General features: G+C 51.7%; 1 protein-coding gene across 1 annotated transcript; it reads left to right on the top strand.

Annotated features, from left to right (window-relative positions):
- The first annotated feature begins 15322 nt into the window (after nt 1-15322).
- LOC123114745 (uncharacterized) lies at nt 15323-17031 on the top strand. Its single transcript, XM_044536172.1, has one exon. The coding sequence runs from the start codon at nt 15323-15325 to the stop codon at nt 16832-16834; it is 1512 nt and encodes a 503-aa protein (XP_044392107.1). The 3' UTR covers nt 16835-17031.
- Nucleotides 17032-20054: the final 3023 nt, after the last annotated feature.

The raw sequence follows: 20054 nt of genomic DNA on the forward strand, positions 1-20054 counted from the left end.
TCGGAAGGGACCTTATAAATGTGCCCGGCGAGGATTTCTGTGCTGCGCCTTAGCATTCTCCCCCTCTCTCTGCTTCCTTCCTCCCTGCTCAGCGTGCTCGCTCTCGCCCCCGCACCACTTCCCTTCGCGCATCTCGCCGGCGACCATGGCCAAGGAGAAGACGGCGGCGCTGGAGCGTGCAAAGAAGGCGTCGGCGTCGGAGAAGGCGAAGGGGAGATCCACCAGCCGCGGAGGGTCCTCGTCCAGATCCCGCCTGCCGAAAGGCTGGGTCCAAGGAGACTGGATCCAGTCGACCATCACTGAGAATGACATTCTCGACATGGCCAACGAGGGCTTGATCCCCCACGGAGCTGCGAGGCTTCCGGGGAAGGAGTGGCAGCCTCAGCCAGAAGAGGGTGAGTGTGTGCTTTTGGCCACCCATGTGGATCGCGGGTTTTCCTTGCCGCCGAGTGTTTTCTTTCGTGGCTTTTTGAACTTCTTCGGAGCGCAGCTCCACCACTTTACCCCAAACTCCATTGCCTATCTTGCTGCGTTCGTGTCCATGTGTGAGGGTTTCTTGGGCTGTCGACCGCACTGGGGTTTGTTCAAGCATATATTCACGTGTCGCTCTCAGACCGTGAAGAAGGCGAGTCCAGGTGACGAAAAGACCCGAGTCGTCCAAATGTGTGGGGGTTTGGGCATCCAGGTGAGGAACAAGAGCACCTTTCCGCCCATGACCTTTCCCGAGTCAGTCAGAGGCTGGCAGTCGACCTGGTTCTACTGCCGGGACCAGTCGACGCCGGGACAGTCGAGTGGACTCCCACAGTTTACCATGGACCGAGTGAACAAGCCCTCCTCTCTGAAGTTGATCCGGAGGAGAAAGCTGATGTGAAGATGTTGATGGAGCGCGTGGTGCAGTTGGTTCGGGAGGGAGTGACGGGCATGGATCTCCTGGAGGTCTTCCTCAGGCGTCGCATCCAGCCCCTCCAGTTCCGGAGCCACTGCATGTGGTTGTACTGTGGGACCGAAGACGAGACTAGAGTCCATCCAGAAGCAGTCGACGATGTCACTCTGGAAAGATGGATGGTAGCCGTCACCGGAAACAAGGACAACCCACGCGGAGCCAGAAGGATTCCTCCACTCGACCACAACAGTGATCCAAATAAGGTACACTTGCCCTGCTCTCCACTGCATTCTTGTCGCATTCATCTCTGTCTACTCTGCCGACTGGTCGACTGATCATTGTCTTGATATCTGCTAGGCCCTCACCGAGCTGTACTCGATGCCCAATGGGGCACAAACTCCGACTGAGGAGGGTGAGGCGAGTGGGGGCGAGAGCCAGGACGAGGAGGAATGGGACTCGGACGTTGCAGGGGACGACGACGACGATGATGATGACGACGGCGATGATGATGACGCCGAAGACGAGGAGGAAGAGGAGGAGGTCGTGCCACCGCGCTCGGAAAGGCGGTCGAAGCTCGTCCACGACCCTTCGACTGAACGTGGCAAGGGGGTTGCGACGCAGTCGACCAAGCGCCCTAGGACCACTTCTCCAGCGCCGACTGAAAAGGCGCCGAAGCAGCCTAGGGGGGCTCCGCCAAAGCCGACCAAGCTCCTGCCGAAGATGAAGGTGTCCATCCCCACCATATCAGGGTAATTGTGTCGTTTGAGTCTTCTCATTTTGTGTGAACTTTATCTCTGGTCGACGCTGAAGTTAGTCGACTGATCCTTTGGAGTTGCAGTGCTGCTACTTCTGAAACCTCAGCTCGGGCTGACGACCACGAGATGGAGGATGCAGCAACTTCGAACCCAGGTACTGTATTCTTAACACCGTTCTTAGTCGACTGACTCGCGATCTCTGATCCTGATTCTTCTCCGCAGCTCCACCCAACACTGTTATCAATCTCCCTGACGACGACGAGGATGAAGAACCACTGACACGCAGGAGGAGTCGGAAAGCGTCCGCCAGTAAGGTGCCTCAGGATGTGACGGCGCCTGAGATTCTGACTGTGGAGGAAGAGAACACCACTCGACACACGGTGTCCTTCGCAAATCCACTGACGAGTGCTCAGCAGCCCTCCCTCTTCACGACGCACCACGTCCCGAGGACCAAGCTGGCGCAGCGAAGGAAGCAATACGCCAGGCGGGACTCATGATGGAGCAGCTGAAGACCATCCGGGATGCGAGCCAGGCAGCTTATGACGCCAGTTCTGCCCTCCAAAGCAATGTCCAGGTCAGTCGACCACTGTTTGTTCTGTTGGATATGCTACCAAAAACTTTTCTTTTCCGGAATTTATAGTAGTCACCCAGTGGGTGTGTCGAATAAACTCCGTGTTAGCGGGGGCACGCTGAGTGCACCCGCTGGGTGTAGTCCCCAAGGCTAAGGTCGACTGCTGGCAGTCGGCCTTAGGCTTTATGATGTCAATCTTTCTGCCAGTCGACTGGTCGACTGGATTTCGCAAACCGGTGGGGGCACGCTGAGTGCACCCACTGGGTGTAGTCCCCAAGGCTAAGGTCGACTGCTGGCAGTCGGCCTTAGGCTTTATGATGTCAATTTTTCTGTCAGTCGACTGGTCGACTGGATTTCACAAACCGGTGGGGGCACGCTGAGTGCACCCACTGGGTGTAGTCCCCGAGACTGTGGTCGACTGCTTGCAGTTGATCACAGTCTTAGAGAATGCTCTTTTTTTTTTGAGGTCGACTGGTCGACTTTGTCTTCATCGGGATTAGTGGGGGCACGCTGAGTGCACCCACTGGGTGTAGTCCCCGAGACTACGGTCGAATACTTGTATTTGGCTGTAGTCTTAGAAACGTGTGTTTTTCCCTTTTTCACTCGGAAGTGAATTATATTTGACATTTAGTCGATTGGTTCTTCGCAGAACTCCTGTGATCTTGTGGCTCGCTACTCAGAGCTGGAACAAAAACATACTCAAGTCGAGCTGAGCTTGAAGCTGGTTCAGGAGAAGCTGACAAAGGCAAAGGAGGAGACTGAAGGTATGTTTGGTGAGACCCTGACGACTGCTTTTCCCCTTGCTTGTTTCAAAATCTGATCTTGCTGTAACTTGCAGGTAAGGTAAGGGAGGCCCAGCAGAAGAAAGACCTTGAGCTAGCTGAGAAGATCAAGCTTGCTGACGAGAAGTTAGCTTCAGTCACCAAGCTCGAACAAGACAATACCAATCTGAAAGCTGCTCTTGGGATTGCCAACAAGGAGGTCAGTCGACTGAAAACTGATAAAGCTGCCCTGACCGACCAAGTCAGCAAATTGACTGAGAAGAAAACTGAACTGGAGGCCTTCCTGAGTGGCCTTGCCAAGAAGCTGTTTCTTATGCTTGAAGGTAAACCTCCATGTTTGGCAAATATTTCCAATTGTGGCTTTTTCCATTCGACTATCCCCTTGACTTAGTGATCATCCTTGCAGAATTTTGTCAAAACTTTGAAGAAGAAACCAGCCGACTGGAGCCAAACCTCGACCCCGTCAATTCTCCGGTGAACGACGAAGTTGCCATGGATGTTTTCCGACTGGAGTCTCGTGTTGCAGCTGTCGTGGACTATCTCGCAAGGCTGAAGGCCGCCACATCTCGCATCGACTCGACGCTCTGGCCTGAGGAGACACTTCAGAATGACCTTGAGTCGCTGATGGCCCGCTTGAACACAATCCCTGGTCGAGTGCAGGAGTGGAAGAAGTCCTCGGCTCGGTGTGGTGCAGATGTCGCTCTGTGTCTGGCCCGAGTCCACTGCAAAGATGCGCGAGAAGAGAAGCTGGCGGCCCTTCGGGTGGCCAATACCAAGAAGCACGACTTCAGGTCCTTTATGGAAACTTTCCTTGCAGCTGCCACTCGGATCGCCGACGGAATTGACCTTGATGAATTCGTTGCACCTTCCAGCCCTCCACAGGAGGGGTAAAAAACTTCTTCTGGCTCGATACTTTTAAATTTGCCTCGGTATGCCGAGTGGAATTGTAACCGACAAACCTTAACGGGCTTGATGCCTGAGCACTTTCGGTTCCTTTAGATGCCGATTCAAACTTGAATTTGGTGCTTGAATACGATTGCCTTCGGCTCGAAATGTCTTTTGCAGGTTCAAAGCAAGGCGCCTTTATTGCAATCGACTTATCCTGCGGTCCACTTAGGCGAGCACTGGGCCGCAGCTAAACCTCCGAGTGGAAGTCAGGCTTACCACTCGGTAGGATTTTATAACTTAGGCGAGCACATGGCTGCAGCTAAGCCCCCGAGTGAGAGGGTTGCTCTTCACTCGGTGGAATTTTTATAACTTAGGCGAACACGAGGCTGCAGCTAAGCCCCCGAGTGAGAGGGATTGCTCTTCACTCGGTAGGATTTTTATAACTTAGGCGAGCACGGAGGCTGCAGCTAAGCCCCCGAGTGAGAGGTTGCTCTTCACTCGGTAGGATTTTACAACTTAGGCGAGACACGAGGCTGCAGCTAAGCCTCCGAGTGAGAGGATTGCTCCTTCACTCGGTAGGATTTTTATACCTTAGGCGAAGCACGAGGCCTGCAGCTTAAGCCTCCCGAGTGAGAGGATTGCTCTTCACTCGGTAGGGATTTTACAAACTTAGGCGGAGTGCTTGGCTGCCTAGCCCGGTGGGAGGGTTGCTCGTTCCCGGTAGGTTTCCTTAGGGAGGGCCTGCCTAGCCCCGAGTGTGAGGGTTGGCTTCTTGCACCTCGGTAGGATTTTTACAACTTAGGCGAGTGCTTGGACTGCAGCTAAGCCCCCGAGTGTGAGGGTTGCTCTTCACTCGGTAGGATTTTTATAACTTAGGCGAGTGCTTGGACTGCAGCTAAGCCCCGACTGAGAGGGTTGCTCTTCACTCGGTAGGATTTTTATAAACTTAGGCGAGTGCTTGGACTGCAGCTAAAGCCCCGAGTGAGAGGGTTGCTCTTCACTCGGTAGGATTTTATAACTTAGGCGAGTGCTGACTGCAGCTAAGCCCCCGAGTGAGAGGGTTGCTCTTCACTCGGTAGGATTTTTATAACTTAGGCGAGCACGGAGGCTGCCGCTAAGGAGTGAGAGGGTGCTCTTCACTCGGTAGGATTTTTATAACTTAGGCGAGCAGAGGCTGAGAAGCTCTCCGAGTGGAAGGCTGGCTTACCACTCGGTAGGATTTTGATAACTTAGGCGAAACGGATTCGCGGCTAAGCCTCCGAGTGGGAGTCTGGCTCACCACTCGGTAGGATTTTTACAAACTTAGGCGAAACGGATTCGCAGCTAAGTCACCCACTGAGGGGAATTTCATTGGACAAAAATAAAAAGTGACAGATATTATGGAGGAACTATGACACTATTATTTTGAGGTCCATGAACTACAAAAGTACTTTATTGCAACTCATCCGAATGATAAAACTTAAGTGTAGAATGGGCGGAGTAGCTCCGCGTTCCAAGCTCGGGGCTTGTCGAAATTATGCTCGACGTTGTAAAGACGGTACGCCCCATTGTGGAGGACCTTGGTGACTATGAAGGGGCCTTCCCAAGAAGGAGCCAGCTTGTGTGGTTTGTGCTGATCCACTCGGAGAACCAAATCTCCTTCCTGGAAGGCTCGACCTCTCACATTTCGGGCGTGGAAACGGCGCAGATCTTGTTGGTACATGGTCGACCGGATCAGAGCCATCTCCCTTTCTTCCTCTAAAAGGTCGACTGCGTCCTGCCGCGCTTGTTCAGCTTCTGCTTCGTTGTAGATTTCGACTCGGGGAGCATTATGCAGAAGATCACTTGGTAAGACCGCTTCGGCTCCGTAGACCAAGAAGAATGGAGTTCTTCCGGTCGACCGATTAGGTGTGGTCCGCAGTCCCCAGAATACAGAGGGAAGTTCATCGACCCAAGCTCCAGCCGCGTGTTTGAGATCACGCATCAGTCGAGGCTTCAATCCCTTAAGAATCAGTCCATTAGCTCGTTCTGCTTGTCCATTCGACTGCGGATGGGCGACTGAAGCGTAGTCGACCCGTGTGCCCTGGGAGTCGCGGAAAGCTCTGAATTCCTCTGAGTCAAAGTTCGACCCATTATCCGTAATTATGCTGTGCGGGACTCCATATCTGAATATTAGTTCCCTGATGAAGCTAACAGCAGTACCGGTGTCAAGGCTCTTGATTGGTTTAGCCTCGATCCACTTGGTGAACTTGTCGACTGCCACCAGTACATGCTTGAAACCGCTTCGTCCTGTTCTCAAAGGACCGACCATGTCCAGCCCCCAAACTGCAAAAGGCCAGACGAGTGGGATGGTCTTCAAAGCTGACGCAGGCTTGTGCGACATATTCGAGTAGAACTGACATCCCTCGCACTTATCCACTATCTCTTTTGCCATCTCATTCGCCTTGGGCCAGTAAAATCCGGCTCGGTATGCTTTGGCCACGATGGTCCGAGAGGACGCATGATGACCACAGGTTCCCGAGTGAATATCATTGAGGATGAGTCGACCTTATTCTGGTGTTATGCACTTCTGACCGACTCCAGTTGCGCTTTCTCTGTATAATTGTCCTTTGATTACGGTAAAGGCCTTAGATCGACGGACGATCTGTCGAGCCTCTTCCTCATCCTCCGGAAGCTCTTTCCTCAAGATATATGCGACATACGGAATCGTCCAGTCGGGAATGACCACCAAAACCTCCATGATCAAGTCGACCACCGCTGGGACTTCAACTTCAGCCGGATCTGCGGCGCTCTTGGGCTGCGGAGTTTCCTCGGTGAAAGGATCTTCTTTGACTGACGGAGTGTGTATATGCTCCAAGAACACACCACTCGGAATGGCTTCTCTCTTGGAACCTATCTTTGCTAGATCATCAGCTGCTTGATTTTTCAGTCGGGGTATATGATGGAGCTCCAACCCCTCAAACTTCTTTTCCAACTTCCTCACTGCACTGCAGTATCCAGTCATGGTTGGGCTTCTCACGTCCCACTCTTTCATCACCTGATTGACCACTAAATCCGAGTCGCCATAGACCATTAGGCGACGGACGCCGAGTGAAATGGCCATGCGCAACCCATATAGGAGGGCCTCATATTCTGCCTCATTGTTGGAGGAATCGAAGTGAATCTGGAGCACATATCTGAGCTTATCTCCTCTGGGGGAAACCAGGACAACCCCAGCACCGGAACCATTCAACATCTTAGAGCCATCAAAAAACATGGTCCAATGCTCCGAGTGAACTTCAGTCGGCTGCTGTTGTTCAATCCACTCGGCGAGGAAATCTGCTATCGCCTGGGACTTAATGGCTTTCTTTGCCTCAAACTTGATATCAAGGGGAAGAAGTTCAATCGCCCATTTGGCCACTCGACCAGTTGCATCTCTGTTGTGCAAAATCTCTGATAGTGGAGCGTCGCTGACGACTGTGATGGAATGGTCAGAGAAATAATGAGCAACCTTCTTTGTGGTCATGTATATTCCATACACAAGTTTCTGATAATGAGGATATCTCTGCTTGGATGGAGTCAAGACTTCAGACAAATAATACACTGGGCGCTGAACTTTGAGAGCTTTTCCTTCTTCTTCCCGCTCGACCGTTAGCACAGTACTGACGACTTGTCCTGTGGCTGCGATGTAGAGCAACAGAGGCTCTTTGCTGATTGGAGCAGCAAGCACCGGCTGGGTGGAGAGCAGAGCTTTGAGCTCGGCAAACGCTGCATCAGCTTCTGGAGTCCACTCGAACTTATCAGCCTTCTTCATCAGTCGGTAAAGAGGCAGTGCCTTTTCACCGAGTCGTGAGATGAATCGACTTAATGCGGCCAAGCATCCAGTAAGCTTCTGGACATCATGCACTCGCACAGGGTGTTTCATTTGGAGAATAGTGCCAATCTTCTCTAGGTTAGCGTCGATTCCCCGTTCGGAAACGAGAAAACCGAGTAACTTGCCACCAGGAACTCCAAATGTGCACTTTGATGGATTGAGCTTGATATCATACCTTCTGAGGTTGGCAAATGTTTCGGCGAGGTCAGCGAGCAGGTCGGAACCTTTTCGTGACTTGACAACAATATCATCCATATAAGCTTCCACATTCCGACTGATTTGAGTGAGTAGACACTTCTGAATCATTCGCATAAATGTGGCTCCGGCATTCTTGAGGCCGAATGGCATGGTGATATAGCAGAAGCACCCGAATGGAGTGATGAAAGCTGTTTTTACCTCATCGGGCCCGTACAGACGGATCTGGTGGTACCCGGAGTAAGCATCTAAAAAAGACAACCTCTCGCATCCCGCGGTCGAGTCAACAATTTGATCTATGCGAGGGAGAGGAAAGTGATCTTTCGGGCAGGCCCGGTTGATGTGCTTGAAATCAATGCACATTCGGAGCGACTTGTCCTTCTTAGGAACCATGACGACATTAGCGAGCCACTCGGAGTGGTATATCTCTCGGATAAATCCTGCCGCCAACAGTCGAGCCACTTCTTCACCAATGGCTTTTCTCTTCTGGACGGCGGACCGCCGAAGATGCTCTTTGACTGGTTTGGCAGATGAGTCGACTCTTAAGCGATGCTCAGCCAGCCCCCTGGGAACACCTGGCATGTCAGCGGGCTTCCATGCAAAAATGTCCCAGTTCTCACGGAGGAACTGGATGAGCGCTTCTTCCTATTTTGGGTCGAGTGTCGTGGAGATGCGGGTCGGAGCTGCTTCGGGGTCGGTCGGGTGAATGTGAACAGGCTTCGTCTCACCGGACGACTGGAATGCAGACTCTGTGGCGGGCTTCTTGGATCGCAGCAAGTCACTCGGATCTGCGTTTTGCTTGTACTCTTCGAACTCGACTGCTGTCACCTGGGAATCGGCAATCTTGGAGCCCTTCTGAAAGCACTCTTCTGCCTTTTTCCTATCACCGGTGACAGTGATCACACCTTTGGGACCGGGCATCTTCAATTTGAGGTACACGTAACACGGTCGAGCCATGAACCGTGCATAGGCTGGTCTCCCCAAAATGGCATGATATGCACTCTGAAAATCCACGACCTCAAACGTCAACTTTTCTTTGCGAAAATGCTTCGAATCACCAAACACCACGTCCAAAGCTATCTGACCGAGTGACTCGGCCTTCTTCCCCGGTATAACTCCATGGAAGCTCATGTTACTAGTGCTCAGTCGGGACATCGGAATGCCCATACCTTTCAATGTGTCAGCATACAATAAGTTCAGCCCACTTCTACCATCCATCAGCACCTTTGTCAGTCGAGTGCCTTCGACAACTGGATCGACCACCAAAGCTTGCCTCCCAGGGGTGGCAATATGAGTCGGGTGATCAGATTGGTCGAATGTGATGGGTGTTTGAGACCACTTCAGATAATTTGCCTTTGCTGGGGCAACCATGTTCACCTCTCGGTTAATCACTTTCACTCGACTTCTGCTTTCCACATCTGCAAAGATCATCAGAGTGGAGTTGATATGCGGATATCCTCCCTCACTGTCCTCTTTATCTTCGGCCTTGTCCGACTCCTTCTCCTTGTCCTTAGACTGTTTTCCCTGAAACTGCTGGATCAGGAGTCGACATTGGCGAGTGGTGTGCTTTGGGTAAATGATATTCCCCTCTTCGTCTTTCTTCGTGTGAATGTGACATGGCATATCCAACACGTCGTTCCCTTCTTTATCCTTTACTTTATTGGGGTTCCAGGATCCTTTTGGTTTCCCCTTAAACTTTCCTTGAGTCACGGCCAGAGCCTCTCCAGGAGCTGCCGGTTCAGCCTTCCGCTTCTGTTTCCGACTGGTGTTTCCCTTTTCCGACTGACTCGGCTTGTGCTTGCCGCTTCGGAGTCGGTCTTCTTCTTCGCCATTGGCGTACTTGGTAGCAATCTCCATCATCCGACTCAAGGTCATGTCACAGGTTCGACCAAATTTCAAACTCAGTTCTCTGTTCTTGACGCCGTCTTTGAAGGCGCATACTGCCTGATGATCAGAGACATTTTCCACAGTGTGGTGCAAAGTGATCCACCTCTGAATATACTCTCTGAGAGTCTCATTAGCTTTCTGCACGCAGACTTGCAACTCTGTCAATCCAGCTGGTCGCTTGCAAGTCCCTTCAAACGTTCTGACGAACACTCGGGACAGATCTTCCCAAGTGTAAATGTTGCTCGGAGGTAATTGAGTCAACCATGCCCTGGCAGAACCTTCCAACATGAGGGGTAAATGCTTCATGGCCACCTCGTCGTTCCCACCACCAATCTGAACTGCCACTCGGTAGTCTTCAAGCCAAGTTTCAGGCTTAGACTCACCAGTGAACTTGCTGACTCCTGTTGCCAACCTGAAATTGGGGGGAATAACTGCGGCTCTGATAGCTCTGCTGAAACATTCAGGACCAGAAACATGCACTCGACTGCTTGTGGGTACATCTCTGTCCAGTGCGCCTCGATGGGCTCTGTTCCGGTCGACCAACCCTTGCACGATAATGGATCGCGCGTCGAAGCCTGGCTCTCTGGGGTCAACTGGAACCCTACGCCCTGTACTGTACTGACGCCTATCATCTGGCTGCCGAGGAGCGTAAGACCCACCCCTCGGAGGGGAATAGGGCACTCGACGCCTATCATCTCGGTCGAGTCTGTCGCCATATTGATCTCGCCGATTCTCACGCCCTTCGCGCCGCGGAGGCGATCTGGGGCTGTGAGCCGACTGAACCGTATTCACAGTGACGGATCGACTGTGAATTCTGTTGCGCGACTGAGACACGGCTGAATTCTGATCTCCTGCTGCCCGGAGCAGATCCCTGATCTGCAGCAAACCTCTGCCAGCTTCCGACTGCGAAGGCTGGATGGACTCTGCTATACGGGTTGCAGCTGCTAAATTCTGAATTGGGGTTCGATATACCTGAGTCGGCGGGAAGAGTTGACGTCGACTGGTGTCGGGAACTCGTTGCCGCGCGCGCTCGTCGAGTGCTCGCTGAAGGTTCTCCAGTCGAGTGCGCTCGGCCAAATTGGCCAGACGCGCCTCCTCCAAGGCACGAGCCTCGGGGGTTTCTCCTGCGATGGGAATACGCAGGGGATCCTCGTTCCTGCGGCGAAGTTCCTCTCTTTGCAGAGAGTCGAGTGGCTCGGGCTGGTACTCTTCGTAGCCTCGTGCCGGGTCGCCGCCGTCACCTGCTCCACCACCACAGGCGAAGCCAGGAGGGCTGTGGGGCCCGTCGACCATCAAGATTTCCGCCGCTGGATCACTGCTTCCGCACTCGGATGCAGTCTCTACGGAGCCAGTCGACTGATCGAACAAGCCGTAGAGAGATTCGTTGGGCTCGATTGCCGCAACTTGGGTAGTGGCCGATTGGCGAGCCACCGCGTGACTCACCCATCGCTGAAGCCTCGACCGGCCTGAGCGCTTGCGCTGGCGGGAGACCGGGAGGGTGGACGATGGAGGAGCCGACCGATACTGGGTCGACGGTTGCCGCAGCAGAATGCCGAGGACACATGCGCGAAAATGCATCGCACCGCGGATGGGGAGCGCATCTACGTCGAGTGGAGCCTCCTGGAGCCATGCGGAGTCGTCGGCGATGAAGGTGAGAGTGCCGAGATGGATCTCTTGACCCTCGACCAAAACTCCAGCAGACACCATGATGAAAGTACTCGGAAGAATCGCAACTTCTCCACAAAATCGCTAAAACACCTGCCCCACGGTGGGCGCCAACTGTCGTGGTTCTAAGCCTGACAGTAGAGTGGGGGGTAAGTATGGAGAGGCAAGGTCCTAGCTATGGAGAGGTTGTAAGCACAAAGGATGTACGAGTTCAGGCCCTTCCCGGAAGAAGTAACAGCCCTACGTCTCGGAGCCCGGAGGCGGTCGAGTGGATTATGAGTGTATGAACTACAAGGTGCCGAACCCTTCTGTCTGTGGAGGGGGGTGGCTTATATAGAGTGCGCCAGGACCCCAGCCAGCCCACGCAGGAGAGGGTTTAAGGTGAGTAAAGTCTGGGGCGTTACTGGTAACGCCCCATATAAAGGCCTTTACTATCATAAAGTCTACTTGATTACAGGCCGTTGCAGTGCAGAGTGCCTCTTGACCTCCTGGTGGTCGAGTGAGTCTTCGTGGTCGAGTCCTTCAGGCCAGTCGAGTGAATCCTCGTTGGTCGACTGGAAGGCGACCTCTTCTAAGGATGTCCTAGGGTAAGTTACTTGGATCAGGTCCATGACCCTACCCTAGGTACATAACCCCATCAATGGCCAATGCTCTTAAGAAATGGGACAAGGAGAAAAGAAAGGCTAGAAGACTGCAGGAAGACATTGCCAATGAAGTTATTTTTCAACTTGATGTGGCCCAAGAGGACAGAGATCTCTCCTCTGATGAGAGAAACCTGAGAGCTTCCTTAAAAACTAAGCTCCTAGGGTTTGCGGCTATTGAGAGAATCAGGTGGAGGCAGAAGTCCAGATTGCTTGGGATCAAACTCAATGACGCCAATAAAAAGTTGTTCCACTTGAGGGCAAATGGGAGGAGGCGTAAAAACCATATTCCAACACTGGTGGGGCAGCAGGGGGCAAAATCTGAGCACAAGGAAAAAGAAAAGATCCTCTTCGATCATTTTCAGGGCCTTCTGGGTAATATGCAGCCGCGTCGTTTCTGCTTGAATGAGAGCTTCCTCGAGCTCCCCATACCGCAGCTGCAGCACCTGGACTGCCAGGTTACCATGGAGGAGATCAAGGTGGCTATATGGTCTTTGCATGGCGAAAAGGCGCCTGGTCCAGATGGTTTCATTGGTAATTTCTTCAAAGCATGTTGGGATCTAGTGAAAATTGATTTGCTGAAGGCGTTGGAACAGATCTTTGACCTGAAAGGGGACACTTGGAATTTGCTGAACACTGCCCACCTTGTGCTCATCCCAAAGAAGGACGGGGCTGCTACTGCTGGGGATTTCAGACCCCTAAGTTTGATGCATAGCATTGCGAAGATTCTTTGCAAGATATTGGCCAACAGATTGGGTCTGGAATTGGATAGTATTGTCTCCCACAGCCAGAGTGCTTTCATCAAAAAAAGATGCATCAATGACAATTTCCTCTTTGTTCGCAACGTGATTAAGGAGGCACATGTGAAGCGGACTCCCATGCTCTTCATGAAATTGGATATTGCAAAAGCTTTTGACTCTGTGCATTGGGACTACTTGCTTGAGGTGTTGCGGGCCTATGGCTTTGGGCAAAAATGGAGAGACCTTGTGTCCTTGATCTTGGCCACCTCTTCCTCTAGGGTTCTGCTCAATGGAATTCCTGGGAAACCTTTCAGACACAGGCGTGGGCTGCGGCAGGGCGACCCGTTGTCGCCAATGTTGTTCATTCTGGCTCTTGACCCACTCCAAAAGCTCCTTTCCAAAGCCACTGATATGGGCATCCTTTCCCCAATTCGCAACAGAGCTGCTTGTCTGTGTGTCAGCTTCTATGCTGATGATGCAGCTTTGTTCATTAATCCTAAGCAAGAGGACATTGTGGGGGTGCAGGCCATTCTTTCAAGGTTTGGTGACATCTCTGGGTTGCAAACGAACCTGCTCAAGATTGTCGCTTACCCCATTAGATGCGAGCAAATTGATATGCCTAGCTTGTTGGCTGACTTTGGGGGTATCCCTGGAAACCTCCCTTGCACCTACCTAGGCTTGCCTCTGAGTATTAGGAAACCAACCCGGGCTGAATTGCAGCCTACCTTGGATAAACTTGCTGGGCGATTGCAGCCATGGAAAGGGAAGCTCATGACCAAGCTGGGACGGTGCTTGCTTGTAAATTCTGTCCTCACAGCAACTCTCACGTACATCCTTACCTCCTTTGATCTGAGTGCTTGGTTCATTAAGAGGATTGACAAGCTGAGGCGGGGCTTTTTGTGGGCTGGCGAAGAGGTTGCCCATGGAGGGAAATGCATGGTGTCCTGGAAAAAAGTGTGTGCTCTGAAGTTGACTGGGGGCCTCGGTATCAAGGACTTAAAATGTTTTGGTAGAGCTCTTCGCTTGCGCTGGCTGTGGATGGAGTGGGACTATGTTCAGAGACCATGGAAGGGGACTCCGGTGCCTTGTGACGACTCTGATAGGGCACTTTTCCAGGCTTGCACTAAGATCACCATCGGGGATGGGTGCTCGGCCAAGTTTTGGAAGGATAGATGGCTGGACGGCGAGTCCCCGGCTATGATAGCTCCTTTGATGTTCAGATTGGCCTTAAAGAAAAACAGCTTGGTTAAAGACGCCTTGCACAATGGTTGCTGGATGAGAGGATTAATGCGCATGAACTCTCACGAGGAAATCCACCAATTCTTGGGACTTTGGGAGAAGGTCCAAAATGTGCAACTATCAACCTCCAGAGATAGCATTGCCTGGCATCTGTCGGCTGATGGTTCGTACTCGGCCAAATCTGCGTACCACGCACAGTTCCTTGGGCGCTTGCACCAACCAGAGCTGGCCAGTGTTTGGAAGGTGAAAACGGATAGGAAAATAAGGTTTTTCCTTTGGCTTCTGCTTCAGAACAGAAACTGGACTGCGGACAGATTGCTTTTGCGCGGATGGCCACATGATCCAAAGTGTAAACTATGTGACTTGGTGATTGAAACGGCGGCACATCTCTCTTTTCAGTGCCCTTATGTGAGGCAGGTGTGGCTTTCGCTGAGCGCTACTCATGCTGACCTCACAGCTACAGCGTTGGCTGCCTCCTCGGTGAACTCCTGGTGGGGCGCTTTGCTCCAGCTCAAGCCCAACAAAACAAGGAACAACTCGCTCTCCATGGCATCTTTCGCTCTTTGGAACATCTGGCTGGAAAGGAACAGAAGAACCTTCGATGGAAAGTGCACTTCGGCAGCTGATGTTGCCAGGCTTGCTAGTGATGACTTTCACCTCTTAGTTGAGGCATGTGGGGGTTAGGATTAGGTGTTGGGCGACAGGGTTGTTCTTGGCCCTCTTGCCTGTTTTGGTTACTCCTTCTCTGTAAGCTGATCTTCAGCTGATGTACAGTTGTTCCCTCCTCTTAATGCAATGGCAGAGCTCCTGCTGGTTCGGTTCAAAAAAAAAATACTCGTGTACATGAAATGCAGCTTTGTCCGTTGGTGCTGCCCTGCTAGTCTGCTGCACTATTGACCAGCTCGAAACAGTTCTCAGCTTCACATGTTCAGATGATTTCTGGAGCAAAAAGCAAGGGTAATTTGCAAAGTCCTGTGTGGCGTGCTGGAAGCGAACGCATATATGTCTTGTCACCGTACGCCACAACTGAACCCTAACTGTGTTTGCATGGGCTGGGTCCATCCTGACGAACTGTATCTGAAATTTGTCTGCACCCATTGATTCAGTCTCTCCTGGAGTTCAGAAAACAAGAACACGACTTCGGCCGTCACCTACGTACTAGACTTGACAAAACTCACCTCCCACGTGTATCGTGTATATAAGCATCCAAGCACTTGGTGCAACGTACGTAGCTGAGTGCAGCCATGGAGTCGCCGCAGGAGAGGTCACCCAAGGCCAAGGAAGCCCATGCCGACGACGGCATCACTATCGCTGAGCTGCCGAGCCCCCGCCCCGGCGAGGGTCCGAAGAAGGAGAGGCTGCTCGACTTCCTCAGGGCCGCGCCCTCCAAGGGCGCCGTCCTCGCTCGCGTCGCCAGCCTCCGCACGCGCGCGGCGTACAGCAACTTCCTCCGCTCGCCGCCGGTCGCGCGCGCCGTCGACTGGCGCCGGGTGCGGGACAGGGGGGTGGCGTGGGCTAGGCATCCCATGAACGCCGCGCTGCTCGTCTGGTTCGCCTTCGTCGCCGCGGGGGTGGCCTTCGTGCTCCTGCTCATGGTGGGGGCGCTCGACTCCGACGTGCCAGACGCGTCGCGCCGGCGGCGGTGGACGGAGGTGGCCAACCAGATGCTCAACGCGCTCTTCACCATCATGTGCGTCTACCAGCACCCGCGACTCTGCCACCATCTCGCGCTCCTCCTCCGGTGGCGCGCCCCCGCCGACGTCGCTGAGCTCCGGGGCGTGTACTGCAAGAACTGCGCCGGTGGCGTCAGGCGCGAGCGCCTCCACGTGGCGGTCGTCGTGCTCCTCCTGCATGCCACCTGCTTCGCGCAGTACGCCTACTGCGCGCTCTTCTGGCTCTTCCGCAGCGACAGGCGACCCGGCTGGGCCGTTAACCTCTTGATGGCGCTCGGCTCCGGCACCCCCGTCGTCGCCGGCCTGTACATGGTCTACGGCCCGCTGGGCCAGAAGATCGCGCTTCCGGACTCCGTCGACGAGGAGGCCGCGACGGTGAAGGAGAGCGCCGTGGCCCGGTACGATCGCACAGGTAGCGGCAGAGTGGTGGTCAGCAAGCCGGTGTGGGCCGGCGGGCTGTTCGACCTCGCCGACGATCCCACGGTGGCGGCGCTGTCGCTGTCGTGCACCTTCTGCGTGTTCGGGTGGAACATGGAGCGCCTGGGCCTGGGCAACATGTACGTGCACGCCTTCACCTTCGCGCTCCTCTGCGCCGCGCCGCTGCTGGTCTTCGCGGTCGCCGCGCTCAGCATCCGTGACGCCACGCTCGGGTACCTCGTCGGCGCCGCGGGCGCACTGCTCTCCGTGCTGGGCCTCACGTACGGGGGGTTCTGGCGAACGCGGATGAGGAAGAGGTTCGGGCTGCCGGCTGACGACCGGTTCTGCGCTCCCGTGTGCGGCGGACGGCGTACCACGGTGGCGGCGGCGGACTACGCCAAGTGGCTCTTCTGCGCGCCGTGCGCGCTGGCGCAGGAGGTGAGGACGGGCAACTTCTACGACGTGGAGGGCGACGGTTTATACGTGAAGGGAGAAGGTGGCGTGGAAGAAGAAAGGAGGCCAGCAATGGCGCCCCTTGAGAGGGAAGGGAGCCTCGCGGCATTGATAGAGGCCGAGAAGACCGGCGAGCGTCTCCATGCACCACCGGTGCCCGTGAGGGTAGAGACTAGAGACAAAGGAAGTACGTCTATCTGCACGTCTGTCTGATCAAGAAAATGCTTATTATCAGACCACGGTGGTTTCAAGACATCTAGGGCTAGAATTTGAGCCGAGCCAAGCAAGATCGCTATATTTAAAGTTAGCTGGACTTGTGTAACTTGTCAGTTAGGTCGTTCAATTCGTTAAACTTATTATAAAGTTGAACAATAAATCATATATGCTTTATATGTAGAAAAATCAATAAAATGCTCAGGAAGACGAGACGGCGGCGGCTCCCTGAAGATGGAATAAAGGTCTCCCCGCCTAGTCCCCGTTCCGGCGGTGCGTCTACCACCGTTGGTGGGCGTGTGGAGGTGTGTCTCCGGCAGATCTATCTTTTGGTGGATTTGCTCGGATCTCGTCGTTGTTCGTCTACGTTCGCGTGCCTTCGGATTGGATCTTTCTGATCTACGTTATTCTTCATCTGCGGCGGTTGCTGTTCTGGTGCGCTGGTTCTACGGGGCCTTAGCACGACGACTTACCGACTGTCTACTACAACAAGTTTTGCCCGACTCCGGCGATGGAGGGGCGATGACGGCGGCGCGCCTTCGGCTCGCTTCAGTGCTGGTAGTCGCCGCTAGGTGGTCTATGGATCTGGATGTAATTTTTATTATTTCTGATATTCGTTGTACTGCCATGATTGAAGATGAATAGATCGGAAATTTTCTCGTAAAAAAAAAAGAAAAATCAATAAAATATATTTATGGACACATACGTTTCTCACAAATTACAATAATCAACAGTTTACACCAAAGAGCATTTCTTTGAACGGCACCAAATCATTCCGCCTCGGATGAGGAGTAGTTTCAGATAGAAGTTCTACCCATATTCCACCGGATACAAAACCCATACACTTTAGCAATGTTATTTATTAATTGCATGATCAATAACGTTTTACATACTCCAACCTCCCCATATAGTCCTAGTTTTCCTCCATGTTGCCAATGAGCTAAAAGATCGTGAACTCTTCTTTGGTAAGATGATAGCTGTAAGTAAGCATCGACTATTTGCAAATGGTGCGCTCCACATATGTCAGCAATCAACAACATTATTGGTATTTGTCTCATGTACATTCTGAGTATCGAGATTAATGACTTAAAAGGGTAACTCGTTAGCTTGGTTAGTTAGACTCGTTCTCTTAACAAGATCTGAATTGAACTTGGTTGGACTCATTAGTCAACGCGTGGTCGCGACGTCGTTGCAGTTATGCTCTCTAGTGGATATCCAGGTGGTGGATATTGAAACACATTTGCTCTCTCGGTGGTTTTGGTAATTCATGTCAACATACATATTGTTTGTTGCATGGTGGTTTTGGTAATGCATCACACTCATGTGCATGATGGTCTCTTACTTGTTGCACATATTGTTTGCAAGGAAGAATCATGGACATGAAGATACTACGTTCTCATTCTTTTACTTTGATGCATATAGCCAAGATACATGTAACACATTACAAATCCCTTCATGTTGTGCATCTTCATTCCAAAAGCTATTTTCACTTAAATGGTTGTACACTTGTAGGGGGAGCATATGCATGTTACATGTTCTCTCTAAGCTTTCATACACCTCTTGCGAATTATTTATTTTAAGCTTTGATGTATGTTGTCATCAATTACCAAAAAGGGGAAGATTGAAAGCACATTTGCTTCCTTGGTGGTTTTGGTTATTCATGTCAACATACATATTGTTGGACTAGTGCTTTCATCTAGTATGTTTCAGAAAAGTTCAACATTGGCACGGCAATGATATGAGATTGTGGACCCCTTCAAAATGCAAGGACATGGATTGACAAAGCTTCAAGACTCTACATTTTTGGTTAAGTGATTCAAGATCACATTGAGTATATAGGAAATCCAATACTATTAAAAGGGGATGAGGTTTTGATCATGACTCAATTGCTCAAGTGCTTGAAGGATATTGCTCCAAAACTCCTCAACCACCTTCTCAATTTCATATGTGTCCAAACCCTAAAAGTACAACTCGGTCCAACCAAAAACATCCTAACTCGGTCCAACCAAAAACATCCTATCGAGACCCACCGAGTTGATCCTATACACTGCTAGAGCATAACCCTAGAATTTTGGTCTCACTGAGATGACTATCGGTTTCACCGAGTTGCACTGACCAAGTTTATGTAACCCAATTAGATCATTTTAGATTCACCGAGTTGAGCTGATCGGAACTACCGAAACGAAGTCTTGCATAGGTCATCGCATTTCGGTCCGTCCAAGATTTCCAGTTCGGTCTCACCGAAAATCCCAACGTTCATATCTTTTAAACAGGTCGGTCTTAGCGAGTTTTTGGTTCAGTATCACCGAGTTGAGTCAAAAGGATGTAACCGTTGGATTTTGGGTGAAGGCTATAAATACCACTGATACGTCTATTTTGCATCATGATTTCCTACTGGTATTTATAATGTTTTTATGCATAATAATGCTTTATGCAGTAATTCTAATGCATTTTCTCTCATAATATGCAAGGTTTACACAGAGGGAGAATGCCGGTAGCTGGAATTCTGGACCTGAAAAAGCTACGTCAGAGTTACCTATCCTCCACATCTCCAAATGAGTCAAAAATTTACGGAGAATTATTTTGGAATATAAAAAAATACTTGAGCAAATAACTACCGTAGGGGGCCCACCTGGTGAGCACAAGACACCAGGGTGCGCCCTGGTGGGTTGTGCTCAGCCCAGCCCACCTCCGGTGCCCATCTTCTGGTATATAGGTCATTTTGACCTAGAAAAAAATCAGGAGAGGACTTTTGGGACGGAGCACCGTCGTCTCAAGGCGGAACTTGGGCAGGAGCACTTTTGCCCTCCGGCGGAGTGATTCCGCCGCCGGGGGAACTTCCCTCCCGGAGGGGGAAATCGAAGCCATCATCATCACCAACAACCCTCTCATCTTTTGGAGGCCAATCTCCATCAACATCTTCAACATCACCATCTCCTCTCAAACTCTAGTTCATCTCTTGTGTTCAATCTTTGTACCGGAACCTTAGATTGGTACCCGTGGGAGACTAGTAGTGTTGATTACATCTTGTAGCTGATTACTATATGGTTTATTTGGTGGAAGATTATATGTTCAGATCCATTATGCTATTTAATACCCCTCTGATCTTGAGCATGATTATCATTTGTGAGTAGTTACTTTAGTTCTTGATGTCACGGGAGAAATCATGTTGCAAGTAATCATGTGAACTTGATATGTGTTCGATATTTTAATGATATGT

The sequence above is a fragment of the Triticum aestivum genome, chromosome 5B (genome assembly GCF_018294505.1).
Source record: "Triticum aestivum cultivar Chinese Spring chromosome 5B, IWGSC CS RefSeq v2.1, whole genome shotgun sequence".
In the NCBI taxonomy this organism is placed as follows: Eukaryota; Viridiplantae; Streptophyta; class Magnoliopsida; order Poales; family Poaceae; genus Triticum; species Triticum aestivum.

What these genes read in the sequence shown, in the direction of transcription:
- LOC123114745 (XM_044536172.1), top strand. Translation starts at nt 15,323, where the DNA reads ATGGAGTCGCCGCAGGAGAGGTCACCCAAGGCCAAGGAAGCCCATGCC.